Source organism: Heterobasidion irregulare (assembly GCF_000320585.1).
Source record: "Heterobasidion irregulare TC 32-1 unplaced genomic scaffold scaffold_02, whole genome shotgun sequence".
In the NCBI taxonomy this organism is placed as follows: domain Eukaryota; kingdom Fungi; phylum Basidiomycota; class Agaricomycetes; order Russulales; family Bondarzewiaceae; genus Heterobasidion; species Heterobasidion irregulare.
The window spans coordinates 2750208-2762698 of NW_009258198.1; the positions used below are offsets into that span (position 1 = coordinate 2750208).

At 52.6% G+C, this 12491-nt stretch overlaps 4 protein-coding genes across 4 annotated transcripts; 2 read left to right on the plus strand and 2 right to left on the minus strand.

The window, feature by feature from the left end:
* Window positions 1–3045, plus strand: HETIRDRAFT_457632 (uncharacterized protein; the record flags this gene model as incomplete). The annotated part of the gene is made up of 5 exons (XM_009544588.1): window positions 1–639; window positions 689–1222; window positions 1273–1376; window positions 1431–1934; window positions 1986–3045. The coding sequence occupies 5 exons, from the start codon at window positions 1–3 to the stop codon at window positions 2833–2835; spliced, it is 2631 nt and encodes an 876-aa protein (XP_009542883.1). The 3' UTR covers window positions 2836–3045.
* On the minus strand, window positions 2307–5544 carry HETIRDRAFT_380369 (uncharacterized protein). The gene is made up of 7 exons (XM_009544589.1): window positions 5485–5544; window positions 5204–5424; window positions 4829–5150; window positions 4205–4775; window positions 3759–4149; window positions 3147–3705; window positions 2307–3093 (listed from the first exon to the last, which is right to left on the minus strand). The coding sequence occupies exons 1-7, from the start codon at window positions 5515–5517 to the stop codon at window positions 3031–3033; spliced, it is 2160 nt and encodes a 719-aa protein (XP_009542884.1). The 5' UTR covers window positions 5518–5544; the 3' UTR covers window positions 2307–3030.
* A 517-nt stretch (window positions 5545–6061) lies between these two features.
* HETIRDRAFT_432600 (uncharacterized protein) lies at window positions 6062–11656 on the plus strand (the record flags this gene model as incomplete). Its single annotated transcript, XM_009544590.1, has 19 exons — window positions 6062–6220; window positions 6276–6345; window positions 6400–6462; window positions 6534–6951; window positions 7011–7272; window positions 7325–7732; window positions 7787–8208; window positions 8258–8621; window positions 8677–8986; window positions 9049–9142; window positions 9209–9378; window positions 9429–9469; window positions 9531–9547; window positions 9598–9762; window positions 9824–10082; window positions 10129–10157; window positions 10213–10461; window positions 10635–10845; window positions 10928–11656. The coding sequence occupies 19 exons, from the start codon at window positions 6062–6064 to the stop codon at window positions 11312–11314; spliced, it is 4098 nt and encodes a 1365-aa protein (XP_009542885.1). The 3' UTR covers window positions 11315–11656.
* A 215-nt stretch (window positions 11657–11871) lies between these two features.
* On the minus strand, window positions 11872–12470 carry HETIRDRAFT_309062 (uncharacterized protein; the record flags this gene model as incomplete). Its single annotated transcript, XM_009544591.1, has 4 exons — window positions 11872–12080; window positions 12152–12171; window positions 12286–12362; window positions 12426–12470. Coding segments are annotated over 4 exons (351 nt in total), but the record flags the coding sequence as incomplete, so codon positions are not given.
* Between the last annotated feature and the right edge of the window lie 21 nt (window positions 12471–12491).

The window sequence follows — 12491 nt, forward strand, 5'->3', positions numbered from 1 at the left end:
ATGCTTCTACCATTATCACTCGTTCTCATCCTACTCGCATGTGACGCCCGTCCATCCTACGCGCACCAAAAACGTTCCTACTCTACACACAACTACTATGTCCTACAACACGACCCTCGCGCGGGTGCATCGCTGGCCGAAGCTACACGGGAACTAGGCGTAGAGGTGGTAGAACGCATGGGGCAGCTGGACAACTACTGGGTCGTCCGTACGCCGAGCGAAGACACACTCCTTGACAGACGAAGAGCAGACAATGTCTTGGATACCTTTGATGCCTTGCAACGGCGTGCAGCCGCTTTACAGACTTCGCGGTCGACCGCATCGACGCAAGTCCGCCGCGTAGCTTCCTCTGTCAAATTCTTGTCGAGGCAAGAGCCTCGCCAACGGACGAAACGAGCACCACCACCAATTCGTCCAGGCGACCAGTCGACGCCTTCGCAGGCAGCTGTGATTGCAGAACGTCTCAGTATCCAGGATCCTACATTCCCTCAGCAATGGCATCTTGTCAACGACTATTTCCCGCAACATATGATGAACGTCACACCGGTCTGGGAGATGGGCATCACAGGAGAAGGTGTCATTTCCGCTTTGGTAGATGATGGACTGGACTATACAAGTGATGATCTAGCGGATAATTTCGTGAGTTATCCGCAGACCATTCTTCACGGATACTGAGGTCAACATCCAGTGGGCGGCGGGGTCGTATGACTACAACGACCATGAACCTTTGCCAACTCCTAAGCTCTTCGATGACCACCACGGAACTAGGTGTGCTGGCCAAATTGGTGCAGTGAAGAACAACGTCTGCGGAGTCGGCATCGCCTATAACTCCAAGATTGCTGGCATTCGCATACTTTCTGGGCCTATCTCTGATATGGATGAAGCGGCAGCGCTGAATTTGGGTTATCAAAACACCTCTATCTATAGCTGCAGTTGGGGTCCTCCCGACGATGGCAGGGCAATGGAAGCACCAGGATATCTCATTCAGCGCGCTATGGTCAATGGTGTTGAGAACGGACGAGGTGGAAAGGGCTCTATCTTCGTCTTTGCCAGTGGCAATGGCGCCGCATCTGGCGACCAGTGCAATTTCGATGGCTACACCAATAGTATCTATTCTGTCACCGTGGCCGCAGTCGACTATAAGGGTTTACACCCCACCTACTCAGAGTCGTGTGCAGCTAACATGGTTGTCGCGTACAGCTCTGGCAGCGGGCAGCACATTGTAGGAGTTTCTCCTCGCACATGGCCTCTCCTGCTGAACGAGCGTTTCAGGTCACAACCGATGTAGGTAAAAATAAGTGCGCTTCCACTCACGGTGGTACGTCTGCCGCGGCGCCAAATGCCGTCGGCATCTTTGCCCTTGCTCTCTCCGTGCGGTATGTTCCGCGTCTACTACTACTATCTGACAGGTTGTTCACTACCATCCTCAGACCTGAGTTGACATGGCGCGACATTCAGCATCTTTCAGTTCGCACCGCAAAGGTTATCAACCCGGACGACCCTGACTGGGACACAACTGCCTCTGGCCGTCGCTTTTCATATAAGTATGGCTTCGGTGCCTTGAGCGGTATTGATTTCGTCAATGCTGCCAAGACATGGCAGCTCGTGAAGCCTCAAGCGTGGGTTGAGATTCCCCCAGTCCAAGTTGCGAACGGCACATGCGACCTTCTCGGAACCATGGCTGGCGGTGCAGAGATTGTTCCTGGAGGACTCCAGAGCACCATTCAGGTCTCAAAGGAGACATTAGGACAGAATAATTTCGAGACGTTGGAGCACGTTACTGTCAGGGTCTGGATCACTCATACTCGGCGAGGGGATGTAGAGGTTGAGCTCGTCAGTCCCAATGGTGTGAAGAGCATACTGGCTGCTCGTAGACACGGGGACTCAGCCGACACCGGATACCCTGGATGGAGATTCATGAGCGTCAAGCATTGGTCAGTAGTATCCCTCATGTCATATCTATAGGATGCTAATGTCGATCACAGGGATGAGGATCCCATTGGTAACTGGACGATTCGCGTCTCTGACATTGGCACCGAAGGCCATTCAGGTCAATTCCTCGGTTGGAGTTTGTCTCTATGGGGCTCTGCAATCGACCCGACGATCAAGAAGAATTATGATATCTCGCTCTTCGAGACTCTTCTGCCCGCGCTCCCCACCTCGACGCCTCATCCAGGCCAGCCTTCTGCGACGTCCAAAACGCATCCAAAGCCGACTGACCACCTACCCGATAATCACGGTACCGCGGAGGGCGAGGCCGAAAAACCAGCTTTCGGATCTGGCGACGAGAACGATATTTCGCAATCTAAGCCTGCCGATCCCAATGCCTCCATGACCCCAACCCCTGATGAGGGCTGGTTCTCCGATATGTCCAACCTCGTCTCGGACCAGAAATGGTTTTTCGCTGCAATTGGGGCCGTTGCGATTTTCGGCATAGCCACAGGCATATTCTTCTGGCGTCGCGCAGTGAGGCGGCGTCGTGCGGCCTATGCATCCTTGCCCGCCGGCGACGATGTCGCAATGCGTTCACTGCCGCACGGCGCACCACGCACGAAGGAATTGTACGATGCGTTCGGTGAGCCGTCCGACGACGAAGATGCGGATGAAGAGACTGGACTTCGTGGTGGGAGGCCCCAGGATAGATCACCAGGTGGACTGGGCTTCCATTCTGGCTTCTTGGATGACGAAGAGCCTCACACCGCATCATCGCCGCACCACGCTCAATACAGAGATGAGCCTGAAGAGCTGCGAGAGCATAGGGCTAGCCCTAGTGGAAGTGGGAGCAGAAGTGAGAGTGCAGACGGTAGTTGGGAGCATGCTTCCCAGACGCGATAGGTGGACGTCGTATCTACGTGGAGAAGTCGTATTTTTTGCCTTCGCTTTGTTGTTCGAATGGCCGTGTGGATCTACATTGAATGGGAGAACCCTCAATAATATTATTGGCTACACCATATATAATAGCATGCTTGACAGCGACCACAGTAGAAGAGTACTATAAATACACAAAAACAAGGACATGGTAGGACAGAATCACTCGATGAAGCGGATCTTGGACCCGTTTGCCACTCGCATCCAGATGTTAATCTCCTCGTACTATTGTTGAAAGCCATTAGTGTTGTCGCGACATGACATATGAGACGACTTACTCGAACGATGGTCTCCATTAGCTGATCCTCAGTGAAGGACGCACTCAACACGCGAGAACGGATCTCAACCATCGACAAATCAGTCAGCCCTTCGTTGTCTGAATCGTCGTCGTCATCGTCGTCGTCATCGACATCCATAGCACGTTCCCCACCGGGTCCTTTACCCATGCGTCGCCTGGATCGTCGTGGGCCCTTCTGTTTTGGTGCCTTCCTCCCCATATCTTTGATGATACGGAAGATCTTGCTGATGGCCGTCCGGTCAGGGTCGTGGTCGCCCTCATCGTCCTCGTCCATCAGACTCTCTTTGCTGACCTCCATCAGCCGCAACGCTTCGTCCACGTCTGATTGGTCGACCATGTCTGCAAATCGTAGTCGCGCGAGAGCCTGTGCGAGGCGGAGAACGCCGAGGAGGGTGCGGGCGGATGTGTAGGTGTGAGATTTCTCCTTCTGTTCCTCTTCCTTGGATTGCTTTCGAAGGGTGACATACGAATCCACAACGTAATTGGAGACTTCGCGCGGGACTGTTGGTCGTTTTGATCGAGCCATGGCAATGTAGTGTCTGAGAGTGTGTCAAACAAAGTTCTGGAGATCTGTTGGATCGGAGTTACTCACCGCATCAAGACCGGGTCAACAGGATCGAATTCAAGCTCTGGATGTGTATTGTGCATGTGCACATAAGTAACATGCTGAGCCAGCCGCTCATCGTCCGCCCAATTCGGTTTGTCGAGAATCAAAAATAGTAGGTCAAATCGGGAGAGCAAAGCGGCCGGCAAGTTGATGTTCTCGACAGGTGACACCTTCGGGTTGTAACGGCCATATAGAGGGTTTGCTGCGGCGAGGACAGAGGTTCGTGCATTGAGAGTTGTGGATATTCCGGCTTTCGATATAGAAATGGTCTGTTGTTCCATGACTTCGTGGATGGCAGTTCGATCGGCTTCCTCCATCTTGTCGAACTCATCGATGCAGCAGATCCCATTGTCTGCGAGGACAAGAGCACCACCCTCTGTAATGAAAGCGGGGTCAACAAGAGGACTTGCGTGAGAGAATCTCATTCTTACCAAGAACCATCTCGTCCGTCACAGGATCGCGCATAACGGCTGCGGTCAAGCCGACGCCAGAGGATCCTTTGCCGGTAGTGTACACACCACGCGGTGCCACTTTCGATATATATTTCAGTAGTTGGGATTTGGCCACACCAGGGTCGCCCATTAAGCAGATATTGATGTCGCCTCGAATCTTCATGCCATCTGCTACCGTTTTTGTGACGCCGCCGACAAGCAGTAATAGAAGTGCCTTCTTCACGTCAAGGTGTCCGTAAATCTCGGGAGCGATACTGTACGCCAGTTTGGTGTACAGAGTTGGATCGACCTTGAGTTCATTGAGCTGGCGCTCAATCTCCGGTGTGATCTCCATATCACTGTATTGTTTCTTCAGTTGATGAATATAGTGCGCTTCAAGGTAAGTATCTGTGAGAAGGCCGGCGCGTACAGCCTGGAAGCCGGTGTATGGGATAGGAAGGAAGATTCCGCCAAGGTGTACAATGTCACCCGGGTGCATGAGGCGTGTAAGGTTCCCGCCAACGTGAATGGTCATGGATCTAGGTATGTGGCCGACAGGTACTTGGTCTGCCTGTCGCGGGATGTCAAGTTTATCATTCCTTTGAGATCATGGAGACGACGCACCATCTCCTGAACCTTGACTTCCTGGAAGGGGCTGAAACGACAAGCGCGCGTCTGCATATGCAGAGAGCCTTTGATACCGTTCTTCATGCATTCGTTTTCGTTTTGACAGTCAACTATGGGAGTGAATTGCTTGTTCGAGATCTCCTGGAAGGTCTCTGATCCACAGTGGTCACATGTATAGGCGTTGACCAGCAGGAGTGGTTTGACTTCTGAAACACGCGTGACTATGCCACGAACAGTGATGAGTTTGCCCAGGTGAGATCCTTTGACATTTCGAACGGCCATTGCCACATCGGATAGCAGAGGTTGGAAGTATAGGTTGCTGTCAATCAAGTCTCAGTTCGCGCCACGGAACCCTGGTTTGGCAAGACTCACTATCTTCTCAGAAGGTGTACCGGAAAACCGTCCTGCAGGCCCTCTATCTGTTCGTTTCGTTCTCGGCGCTGATGCATGATAATGTCAATGACTTCATCTTGATCACTGATATCCTTGGTCGGAATTGGCATGATATTGTCCACAACTTCGTTGAATAGTTTGACATATCGACGCGTATTGCTCTGGATACGCGAGACAAGTTCTGCGACATTTTTCTCGTGCTAAACACAGACATTAATGACTCTTGAGTTTAACAAACGAGTAGTTCGCTGAGAGCGTACCCTCGCTATGTCCTCAAGATCAATGACGAGCATTTGTTGTTCGCGGTTCGCTATTTTTTGCTGTAACGCCCCGATGAATGCTTCAATGAGATCCTGAAGAGAGAGACACATACCAGCTGCGACATGTACTTCAACCCCCTCGTTCTCGATGCTGGGTCATCATTATCCAAGTCTCCAAGGTCCATGTCTGCCAATCCATGAGTAACGTCTTTGTCCACACCCACAAACGTCTTCAGGAATGTCTCGATTTTCTCTAAAGACGACGATCAACGTCAGAGGACGCGAGAAGACGCGAATTTCATACGTTTTTCGTCGTCATAGTTGACGGAGAGGTTGACGACGGGAAGAGACATGGCAGAACGAGGAGAAACGCGTCAATGATCTGGAGCGCGGTCACGTTCAACAAACGCGACGCGTCTGATGATCGGGTCCCACGCTCAGTAAGCCATCTTGTTCACGACTCGGTCGAAGGCCGAGCGACTCTTGAACGTTCTGAACCAGTTCTATCTTGCATGAGCAGAGCATAGACATGATCAAGCGACTCGCCTATATCTCAACTCCCCCCAAAGATCCCATCATGATATCCACCACTCCTCCCAAGAAAAAGCGGCGTTTTGACTATTTGGATTTTACCCCACATGCTGCCCACTCTGCAAGACGAAGAGAATCGAACCCGAGCTTACGGGCTAGCTCACACCCTCCCAAACACTGTCTTAAGCATAAAACCTCCCGACTTGTTTGTCCGATCCTGCTCAATCGAATATACGTCTCTGATCTCTTGATTGTCAAAGCCTTCTGTCGCACCCCCAGTCGACAGCTTGAACACAACTAATCTTGAAGACAGTCTAGACGGCCCTCATGGTAAGCTTATTTTGCGTCTACGCTGCATTCAGACTAATATTCGAGTGGATTCAGAAGGTAGCGAATTCGTGAATGGTCAAAATAGAGATGCCGGGAATGGCTGTAATATTACTAAAGGTATGTTGCGCGCAAATTCATCCTCGCAAATGCATTGAATCATTTAAACTCAAACTCACAATCCGTCACAGCCTTTTACGAGACTGATGAAATTGAACTCGTGGAAGACGAGGACCTTCAGATCATTGGCGAAACGGAAATTCGAGAGCAAGCCTCACACGACGATCCCGACGATATTCCTGTTCGGATTCTGAGTGATTTCTCTGTCTACGACTCGGAGACTCAACAGCTCGTAAAAACAGAGCAACTCCTGGCGCTCATTGAGTCTGACGTTTCACCTCCACCGAACTGTCACTACCGGGCATCAGGTTCTGTACAGCCATTTGTCGACGATGATGATGAAGACGAAGACGAAGGCGAAGATGAAGATGAAGATGAAAACGAAGAGGACTCACTCGAACAGGAAACTGAAGAAACACAACGCGTCGCGCTGTCCCCTATCCTTGAATTCAATATCCATCATGTGTCCGACGAAACTGGGATAGATGGGTAAGTTGGATAAATTTCAGGGATGAATGCTCCTGACTGACAGCTATTCCTCATGGCAGCAAAATTTACCTGAGAACAAAATACGCCTGGTACATTCTACATAAACCGTCGAAGCAATACGCACCATTTTTCGAATCTTTCTGGATTAAGCATCGAATTCTGCACTTGATTGTGGCTTTCTCTATTGCAGACCCGCGGATCACGCTTTCACAATTCGTTGAATCCTTGAAAGTAACAGTTCTCTCTCCCCCCGATGTAGCCACGGCAGTGGATATGCTCGGTCGGGAGATCAGTAAGGAGGATGTCCTCTGCGACGATGTTGTACGTTTCTTCTATACCATTGATTTCTTTGCTTGCTCAAATACTCTTTTAGAGGATATACGTTTTGAGCATGTTAGGAAAGCTAGGAGAACAGGACATAAAACTCGGCCGAGTTCCCCTAATCCGCTATCTATTCGATACCACCCAACTGCCCCGCAACTTTGTAGAACGCGAACCTGGTCGGACAACTGAATTGAGTAATGTAGAACACGAGGTGCTCAAGCACCGTAACCCAACCATTGTAACGCCGATTATAGCTCGTGTCGCGGACGGCTTGTTCCCAAGAGAGCTCACAGTCGCGGGATCAGAGATCCCTGATGATGTTTTAACATATGGTACCCAGCACATTACCGCAGGCGAGCTTGTACATTTGGAAAATCCTACGTCCATCAAATGGGGAAGACGCTCTAGAGCTCATGACCATTATTGGAACGTCCATATCGACGGTGTTAGTTATAACGTAGGTCATCGTTTCTCTCTATCCCTCCTCTCATATGCTGAAACGTATCTGCAGGTCGGCGATACAGTGATCATTGAACCAGGACTAGATGATGATCGGGCACGAGAGATGAACCATGTCAGTGTCGGTGCCCAGACCAAGAATTCTCTTGGAAACGAAAAATGGTATGCGGATTTTTCTTTCCCGAATCATGTAAGATTTCCGATGTTTTGCCGCTACTTGACTGGTAGGTTCATGCGTATCTGCTATCTGTTCGAAGAAAATGGCGAGAAGCTGTGCCATGGCCAATGGTTTTCTCATGGCTCTAAGACAGTCCTGCAGCAAACGGCGCATCCTCAAAGCCTGTTCTTGATGAACCTCTGTGACGATATTCCTCTTGCCTCTATCTTACAAAAGTGCAATCTTCGATTCCTAGCTGCGAATGAGCAGGAGCCCCCTTTAGGTATGGAGACGGTCGAGAACGACTTTTTTTGCAGGCAAGTCGTATCAGGAACCCTTTTCCATTAATAGCTGACTCGTCTTCAGCATGCTATGGGATGAAGATGAATGTGCATTTGTTGACATTTCAGATACCGAAACTGAACGGGCACTGTCACATTGTGAGCCGCACGAGAGGTGCATGTCCTGCGGGATGAAGCGACTGTCGAAGCTTCGTGAGAAGGTCCTGCCCAAGGAAGACACATTTTCTCTGCGTGATGTGCAATATCACATCCGCGACTTCGTTTACCTGTCATCGAACGGAGACTCGACATACGGCTTGGCCCAGATCATTGGAATTGAGGGTGCCCGCCGACTGAACATTCACGTTCGTTATCTAGCCCGCTATGACGACGTTGTCCTCAAGGAGCTGGAGAGGGATCCGGAGCTTGTTGATTGGAAAAAAGACGAGGTAATTTATGCCCATGCTTATCTGGGTTCCTGATAGAATTTGGATGTCAAATTAGCGACGACTTTTCCTCACATCCGAAGAGGACATTGTCGACGCTGCCCAAGTTGTCGGAAAATTCTATGTTATGCATCTCAAGGCGATCAACAACTTCGATCAGTGGATCAGCCTCGAGGACCACTTCTACATTCGTAACTCGGTGGAAACATCGGCAGCCTCCGTCAAATCTCGGAAAGATCTAAACCGCTTGGCACAGGAAGACTTCACCTTCTGCGAGTGGTGTCACCAGGGTTGCATGAAAAATCTAGAAGAAAGGGAAGCGCTTTTGAGCCGAAATGGTCCGGTGCGGGCTCTTGAATTATTTGCGGGTATGTTTTTTTAATTCTGAATTGATGCTGGGTTATGTTGACCAATTCGCCTTCGTTCGCAGGGGCTGGCGGATTGTCTGCTGGCTTCGACATGTCTGGCTTCGTACAGACAAAGTGGGCAGTGGAATTCTCTCCAAGTTGCTGCTTGACGTACCAGTAAGTTGACCTCGTCGTCCTTGATATACTTTAGTGAGCAAGCTGACCATATTCGCCCCCATGAAGAGCGAATCACCCGCATGCAACGGTGTATAATCAATGTTCAAATCTTCTCCTCAAGCACGCCATCGAGACTCGCGATGGAAAGGAGCCTGCTCCCCTGCTCAGCCTCCGCGACAACAAGACTTGCCTCCAACAGATGCCCCAGCCTGGAGAGGTGGACTTCATCTATGGTGGTACGTTCTGTTGCCGATGTGCCCGGCGGTGGATGCTAAATAAGACACAGGTCTGCCGTGCCAGAGCTTCAGCATGGCGAACAGCAATAAGGTGAACATACACCTGAAGTACCCATTTGCTGAACGTTGAACTGACGATGTTGTTCGCTTAGAAACAAGATGATATCAGGTCAGTGGTCGGTTTATCTATGGCCTGGACTGCTCTCATGGCTTTCACAGAGATACCTTAGTATGCAATATGCTTTCGTATGTTGACTTTTACAAGCCCGACTACTTCCTCCTGGAGAATGTGTGGGGGATGGTGCACCACAAGATTCAAGGACGCGACTCAGAAGTCGCGATGGCCGTTATCAAGTTCATAAACCGTGGGCTTACCAGCATCGGGTGCGTTTCCTTTCACAGCGCCCTTGCCTTGACGTCCATCTCACAAATTGCCTATGCCTAGCTATCAAGTCCATTTCAAGGTCCTCCAAGCAGGCCATTATGGGTCCCCGCAGGCCAGGCGGCGCGTCATCTTTTGGGCTGCACGGCGAGGGCTTCCGCTTCCAGGATTCCCGGTGCCGACGCACCGCTTCGAGCAGAGAATGGGGATTACGAAACTTGCCAATGGGAAGACGCTGTCGCCCGTGACTCGCACGGGCGACGACAGCGATCACGGTGCACCGCTGAACCCAGTCAAGGTGCAAGATGCCATCGGCGACCTTGTGCGTCCGGGGGTTTTTTCTCTCCCGATCTATCGTTGACTATAAGCATCACGTTTCTCAGCTCCCCTTCGACTGGTAAGGAAGCTAGCCTACCCAATCTTCGGGCTTGCTAAATTCTGCGGCCATGCAGGAAAAATCCGCACTACGTGTTGCCCCGCACGACCGTCTCGACACAAGAAAACGCAGAGCGCAGAGCGCGCGGCATCAAGGCCGTTTCCGCGGAAAGCTTGGAGGGGGACACCTACCCCGGCTTTGCGGACCCTGTGGAGTATGCATACGAACCGCGGACGCGGTACCAGATGTGGATCCGCGGCGGCGAGGCAGGCGGGACGGTCGCGTACCATTACACCCGACGGTTCCCGAAGAAGACGATCGAATGGTGCGCACTCTGCTGATCATCGTCATCGCTTTTCCTAGCTGGTCGGGCGTAAACGCTGACTGCCCGCGTTCAGCGTGTCGAACATCCCGATGAAGCCCAACGCGGACCACAGGAGTATGGCGTTCCGCACCTCGCTGGCTTGCCTGGTAGAATCCTCACACCTTGTTCTTCAGGTCTTCCCGAAGTGTTGCGACCCGAGCGCAGGGGCACGGGCCCGGAAAAAGGTACTCGACATTGCGCATCCACCATTTCTTTCTTCCTAGTCTTGTTGACCCTTTCCTCGCAGTCATTAAATTTGGCCGCATCGACTGGAACGGGCACTTCATGACCGCGATGACGACCGTAGTCCCCAACAGCCGCGGCAGCCGCGTCATCCACCCCCTCGTGAGCCCGCGCCTTCCTCTGACCACCTCCTCACATACCGCATCGTTGATCTCGAACGAACGCCTGATGAAACAATTCACAGCAAAAGCGCATCTTGACGGTGCGCGAGTGCGCGCGCGCGCAGGGGTTCCCAGATCACTGGCGGTTCTTATCCGTCAACGACAAGCCGAACCGGATCGTCGACGACGTGCGCGTTCTCTCTCCCCCTCTCCCTGTTTCGCCCGTGCTTACCGCTTGCGACCCCGCCGTTCCGATGCCCGCGATCGCGCAATTGTTTTTTTTTGGCGCACGGCGCACGGTGGCGATGGGCGAACAGCAATACCGCCAGATCGGCAACGCGGTGCCCGTCCCGCTCGCGCGCGCGCTGGGGGGTGCGCTCGGCGAGACGCTGCTGCGGGCGTGGCGCGCGGAGGAGGCCGCTGCGGGCGGGGCGGTGGCCGTGCTGCGTGAGGGGAGTCCCGAAGTCTGAGCGCGCGAGGGGAGCGGAGAAAGAGAGGACGGAGGTGGAGTTGCGTGCGACGCGTTCGGGTGCGATCTATCTGGGATTTTGGACGTGGGGGACGTGGTGAGCTGGACTTGAGCTTGAACTCGAGTGCGAAGGACGAAGCGGTGTCTTGGATACCCGGACGCTTGTGTGTTTTGATCTTGATCTAGACATCATTGTAGCCTCAGGCAGGTTGTTGTTTGTTCGTTGCGCAGTAGTAGGTGTTTGGTGTAGCTTTTTTTGTTTTGTTGTAGTCGTCGTCGTGTCCGTCGTCGCAACTCGTCAGCGTGTCGCACCAGGTGCAAGGGAACGAACTTTCTGATCTGGATGTGCACGGTTCATCACGCATGTATTATTATCTTCAGATTGACGTCTAGTGGCTTGCAGGGGAGCCGTCTCTTCCGCTCTCGTCACTTTCATGATGCGTGACTGCTGTTCTACAACGTGGCCTGATAGCCTAGAATACGAATAGGTGATACATAGACGCCCTTCCTGCTTGGTTCGGGGTGCGGAGGACGAGGCGGCGGCGAACGGGTGGCCGATCAAGTCGAGCTAGGAGCAGCCGCGTCCTTGTCCTTCGCGAGGATCTCCTGCACGCGGCGGAGCTTGCGTGCGTTCTCGCCCTCGGGAGGGACCGCAGGCGCGCTGCGGGTGCCGATGCGGATGTCGGTGGCGATGCGGGGGGCGCCCTTGGCGTGCACGGCGGCGTGGCAGTCGTGGATGGCCTGGGTGACGGCCGACCAAGGGCCTTCTGTGGTCGGGTGGAGGTGGAAGGTCAGCGGCGGCGAAGGTGCTGAGAAGGGGCAGAAGAGGACAGCAGACCTAGGTTGGTGCCGTAGCCGCTACCGGATGCGGGGTGAGGTAGAGCGGGCCAGTGGGAGAGACAGAAAACCGACGCACTGCATCTGCGGAAAACGCAGAATAGGCCGGGCTTAGTCGCGATGCGGACGGCAGACGTGAAGGGCTGAGCTACCTGATGCTTGAGCCCTGTTTTCTCGAGGACCCTGGCACACTCGGCGACATACTCGGCGACCTTGATAGTTCAGCAGGAGTGTGTGATTAGGTGGACGAGGCGGGGGTGAGGGGTCTACGGTACCGAGGGATCGTGACCGGTGCCCATCGGGATGAGACAAAAGTCTGCAGTAATTCACTAAGGATTGCT

Coding starts and splice junctions, on each gene's coding strand:
- HETIRDRAFT_380369 (XM_009544589.1), bottom strand. CDS start 5,517: ATGCTCGTCATTGATCTTGAGGACATAGCGAGG. Junction 4,776..4,828: donor AAGTCAAGGTTCAGGAGATG/GTGCGTCGTCTC, acceptor ATCCCGCGACAG/GCAGACCAAGTACCTGTCGG. Junction 3,706..3,758: donor GTTGACCCGGTCTTGATGCG/GTGAGTAACTCC, acceptor ACACACTCTCAG/ACACTACATTGCCATGGCTC.